The sequence below is a fragment of the Trypanosoma theileri genome (assembly GCF_002087225.1).
Source record: "Trypanosoma theileri isolate Edinburgh chromosome Unknown TM35_Tth_19_V1, whole genome shotgun sequence".
In the NCBI taxonomy this organism is placed as follows: Eukaryota; Euglenozoa; class Kinetoplastea; order Trypanosomatida; family Trypanosomatidae; genus Trypanosoma; species Trypanosoma theileri.
The window spans coordinates 293,743-298,629 of NW_021639861.1; the positions used below are offsets into that span (position 1 = coordinate 293,743).

At 39.7% G+C, this 4,887-nt stretch overlaps 3 protein-coding genes across 3 annotated transcripts in view; all 3 read left to right on the forward strand.

Moving 5' to 3' along the window:
* Positions 1–2,088, forward strand: TM35_000192100 (uncharacterized protein; the record flags this gene model as incomplete). Its single annotated transcript, XM_029026708.1, has 1 exon — positions 1–2,088. A coding segment is annotated over one exon (2,088 nt), but the record flags the coding sequence as incomplete, so codon positions are not given.
* Positions 2,089–2,917: 829 nt separating this feature from the next.
* Positions 2,918–3,451, forward strand: TM35_000192110 (uncharacterized protein; the record flags this gene model as incomplete). Its single annotated transcript, XM_029026709.1, has 1 exon — positions 2,918–3,451. The coding sequence occupies one exon, from the start codon at positions 2,918–2,920 to the stop codon at positions 3,449–3,451; it is 534 nt and encodes a 177-aa protein (XP_028882033.1).
* A 585-nt stretch (positions 3,452–4,036) lies between these two features.
* TM35_000192120 (uncharacterized protein) overlaps positions 4,037–4,887 on the forward strand; it is a gene marked incomplete at both ends in the record, with an annotated part of 987 nt that continues 136 nt past the window's right edge. Inside the window, one exon of the mRNA XM_029026710.1 lies at positions 4,037–4,887. This exon is cut by the window's right edge and continues 136 nt beyond it. Coding sequence (XP_028882034.1) covers positions 4,037–4,887 — 851 coding nt within the window.

Below are 4,887 nucleotides of genomic sequence, written 5' to 3' on the forward strand. Positions count from 1 at the left end.
CAACCCCAACAACAACCAGTAGTACCATTGCAACAACCACAGCAGCCTCTACAGCCAGGAGGAAACTCATTATCTGTTTCTGCTGTTCCTCCGGCCGCTGGTACTGGAGCTGGTATGGGAGTATCATCATTACAGCAATCCCAACAACAACCAGCAGTACCATTACAACAACCACAGCAGTCTCTACAGCCAGCAGGAAACTCATTATCTGTTTCTGCTGTTCCTCCGGTCACTGGTACTGGCGCTGGTATGGGAGTATCATCATTACAGCAATCCCAACAACAACCAGCAGTACCAGTAGCAGCGCATTCTACGGGAGGAGCTGCGGGTTCCTCTCCTGAACCAACGCCTGCTGATGTGATTAACGTGCTGCGAGAAAAGCTTCTTTTGGAGAAGGCTGATGCTTATGTGCGAAACTTAGAACAACAGAGAGAGGAAGAAGAACGACTCTCTCGTGAAAGGGAAGAGCGTCTTTTATTCTATAAACAAGGAGAGATGGTGGCACTCTTGACTCGTCTACGGCAGGAGGATCATGAAATGTTGGAAGCCATGTATGAAACAATTACGCACAAAGAAGAAGTGGTGGGGGCTCCACATATTTCACATCCCATCATTTATCAACAACAACAACAACAAAAACAAGAGACTTCTTCTCGCCCGTCAACAACAATGCACACGTCTGGATCGCAAAATGTACCACTGTTTCCACCAGGAGTGATGGCAGCCTATAGTGCAGATGTAAGCAAAGTACCCCCATCACAGTCAGAACTCAAAGAATCACAACAACAAGAACAGAGACAATCAATCTACAGTATACCACCGCCGTTACAAACTCCATCTGCTGTACCATCATCATTATTATCACAAGCACAAAAGGAAACAGTCACAGTAAAAGGGCAAGAACAACAACCACAGCCATTACCACCACCGCCAGTTATTAATAGACCAACACCCCTACAACCTCCATCTACAACAACTCCGCCAATATCACAGGTGAGATCTGAAGAACCAAAACGAGATGTATCCGTTTCCGTAAATACAGTGGATTCCCCATGGGACGCAACAGATGGTTCAATGAAGGCATGGGTAGATCGACACTTTGGTTCCACACTGGATCCACAGCATCGTGCCCTTCTTCATCATGTATTACTCTCAAGAGAAGCTGAAATGCGGCGAGTATTGGCTGCGGAATCACAATGTAAACAGCTTGAGACGCAACTCAACGCTTTGAAAAGGCCTGATGTGTCAAGAACGGAAACAGATGGGAAAGACCCAATAAGTATGAGTCCAAGACAACATGAACAGGAGAATGAATTGACACGTGCGCTTGCTCTTTTATACGCAAAGGAGGAAGAACTTAAAGCTGTACGAAAAATTCAACGTGAACAAGAAGCAAAATTGGAGGAAGTAACCCGTTCTTGGCGGCCTCCGACAGTCCAAATATCTGGAGTTTCAACTAGCCGTGAGAAACAGCTTCAAGAAGAAGAAGAAGAACGTCGTTGGAGACAACGCTATCAATCTATTGAACAGCAACATCGCTTTAGTGTTCAACGCTTAGAAGAGCTCCAGGCGTATATTGAGCAATTACGCAGTAGTGCCCAACAGGCTGTTATGAACGTTGCCTCCTCCTCCTCATCAGCTGCGAATCTCCAACCACGTTCAACAGGTACAACGACAGTGTGGATGTCTTCTGTTAGTGGCTCAGCTCCTACATGTTGTATGGAGGAAAGAACACCATTCAACAGTGTCTCTCTTGGACAGACCTCTTCTGGAATGCAGAACTTTACATCCTTATCTAATCAGAAAACAGGGGACATGTTTACTTCAGTCCCAGAACAGCAAAAGGTATCTTTTGGTATTCCCAATAATACACCACTACCGGTGATGTCTGGTGTAAATAACTCTTCTGCAGTTCCTCCTACTGCTGCTTCTGGTGGTAATAGTGATAGTGTTGACCGTGCGACTGCACTGCAGCAATTACGTTCAGAGCTTGAGGCTGAGTGTGGACGGTTTGCAGATGAGACGCAACGCTGGCACAAGTACGTAGAGAATCAAAATGAGCGATTCTCAAATCTTCGTAAACGGTGAGGGAATTTCTTTTTCTTGTGGTTGTTCTTTTAGTGTTTATTTGTTTGTTTGTGAGGTGTTTGCTAATGTATGTGGGACATGTTACTTTTGGTGTTATCGTTCCATTTTATTTTTAATCATAGAAGAAACGAAATTGAATGGGAATGGAGTTTACGAGGAGGCGGAGCAATATATTGACCCACCTTCTCCTCTTTTTCTCTATCTTTTTTTTGTTGTTTGTGTGTAATTGTATTCTTATCTTTTTTCAGCTGTGGATTATCTCTAAATAAGGGTTGCGCTGATTTATTATTATTATTATTATTATTATTATTATTATTATTATTATTATTGTATTATCTTTTTTTTTTTGGTTTTACATCTTTGTATTCTTATGCATATGCCTCGTTTCGTTTGTGTGGGTGGCAGGTGCTTTTTTGTTGTTGTTGTTGTTGTTGTTCCACCACTCCAGTTGGCGTGCTGTGTTGTATGTATAGATCTGTAAGTGTACATATGGGTGTAATTTTCTTCTATTCCCCTCTTCTTCCAGTATCATTTTTATCACTCCAATACAATATATATATATATATATATATATATGATTAGTTTGACTACATCAGTCACTCTTACTTGTATGGATTTTCTTCTATCTCTTGATGTCTTCTCATGTATATGGTGGTGATTCCACTTTTTTTTTTTCGTGTGATTCAACTCTTCTCTCATCTTCAGATAGGCTTTCTTTTTTATTTATTTTCTTTTTTTCTTTTTTTATTGGGTGGGTGGACACAGTCGTACATAGTTCCAGAAGTATATATATTTATATATAAATATACTTATTGGTATTTCTGCATGCATGAGCGCTACCAAGAAAACAACCACTCCTGATAAGGGCGCTATGGAGAGTGAAAAAAATTTAGAAAATGATCTACGCAATATTGTAGAAGGCGTAGGCCAACGTCAACAAATGCAAGAGAGTTCAGCTGCTTTTTTACGTAGTAACTATAGACATAAAATTGCAGATGTCTTTTTTGCTCTTTCCACCTATACATTTAGTGGTCTTTTACATGTACATGGTCAAAGTACAGCTCTCACAAGTCTTTCCCTGTGGGCAGCAGGAACGACATTTCTATTAAATATGCAAGTACGTAAAGTATTTGATTTACCAGATGAAACCAAACGCCGTCAAGTAGAAACAGAAATGAATTTACAAGAGAGAAATGTTTTTCAATTGGAGATGGTGGCTTCATGGGTGTGGATGCTTTCCTCTATGCAGCAGTTTAAATTACATAGACGCATGAAGTATTGTGGTTACAGCAGCTGGATGGGTTTGGGTACTTGTATGTACTTTACATTGCGGCATGCGTATAATGTTCTCCTACTGGAGTAAAAAAAAAAAAAAGGCCCGTAGTATTGAGAAAAGAAATAAGGAGAAAGAGGAAAAGAAAAGAAAACGAAAGAGACGATGGGGAAAAGTCTTCATGTTTTTTTGTTTTTTTTTTTTTTTATGTTTTTTTGATCTCTGTATTTCTTCTTCTTTGTTTTCACATTATTAACTGATAGTCTTTCATTTATATTTGGACTTCTTAACTCTTTTTGTTTTCTTGTCGTTTCTAAACCAATAGGCCTCTCTTGCCAGCATTCCTTTTTTTTTTTTTTTACTTGTACTCCACGTCTTTTATTTTATTTTTTGTGTTCTTTACTCTTTATTTGTTCTCTCTCTCTACAGCCAAACTCTCTTACACCCATAAAAGAGGAACAAAAAGAAAAAAAAACTAGGAAGGAGATATATTAGTGTTATTCTCTTTTTTTTTTTAACTTGTTTTTTTTTTTAGTTATCTTTAACGCATTATCTGTAAGTAATTGTAAATTGTAATTCTCTTTATATATATATATATATATATATATATATATATATATATATATATGTGTGTGTGTGTGTGTGTAGAGTGTTGTGTGTAATTAGCAGAAGAAAATGCCTTCCCGCCTGGCCGTAGAGGGAAAACGTGCATACGATGCGAATACCGAGACCGTTGGCTGCACTCGAGAACAGCAGGCAATGCAGGAACTCAAACGAGCCCTCGGATGGACACCAGCAACCGCAACAAACACAACAAATACAACAACAACAACAACAACAATGGCAGCAGCAGCAGCAGCTTCAGATGCTTTTCTACTTCGCTGCTTAACATCTGTGCATTTCTCCGTAACGGAGGCAATGGCTGTATTAAAACAAAGACGTTCCTTTGAAGAGCGGTTAACTTCTGTACGCATGACAGCCGTCGTCTTGGCACTTTTACGCAGTGGGACAATTTCAATCATTGGTCGTGATGTACTGGGAAGGCCAATATTATATATAAGCACTCAACACTTTACACAAGCCCCTCTAGACGCTCAAGATATACAGCGTCTTGTTATAGTAGTAATGGAATATATGTTGGCCTATTGTATGCAAATGTCAGCAACTACACCAACTGGAGGAAAAGGTAGTAGTGTATTATCACCACAACAGGCACCAGCATCACCAACACAACAACAACAACAACAACAATTTATTGTATTAATAAATGAAGAAAAATCATCATGGCATGCCAATCAATCTGTAATGGCTCATATAAGCGTTATTTGCAGTATCATAAGCAAATATTATCCTCGTCTTATTGGATTGGTACTATTATATGAAGCCTCATGGGAAGTACGACATGGAATCAAAGGGGCATTCTCAGGAAAACTTTCTGATACTATGCGTACTGTACAAATGGTTACTCATGCTGATATTCAAAAGTATGTGGATCGAGCAGTATTGCCCCATGAAATGGGTGGCCA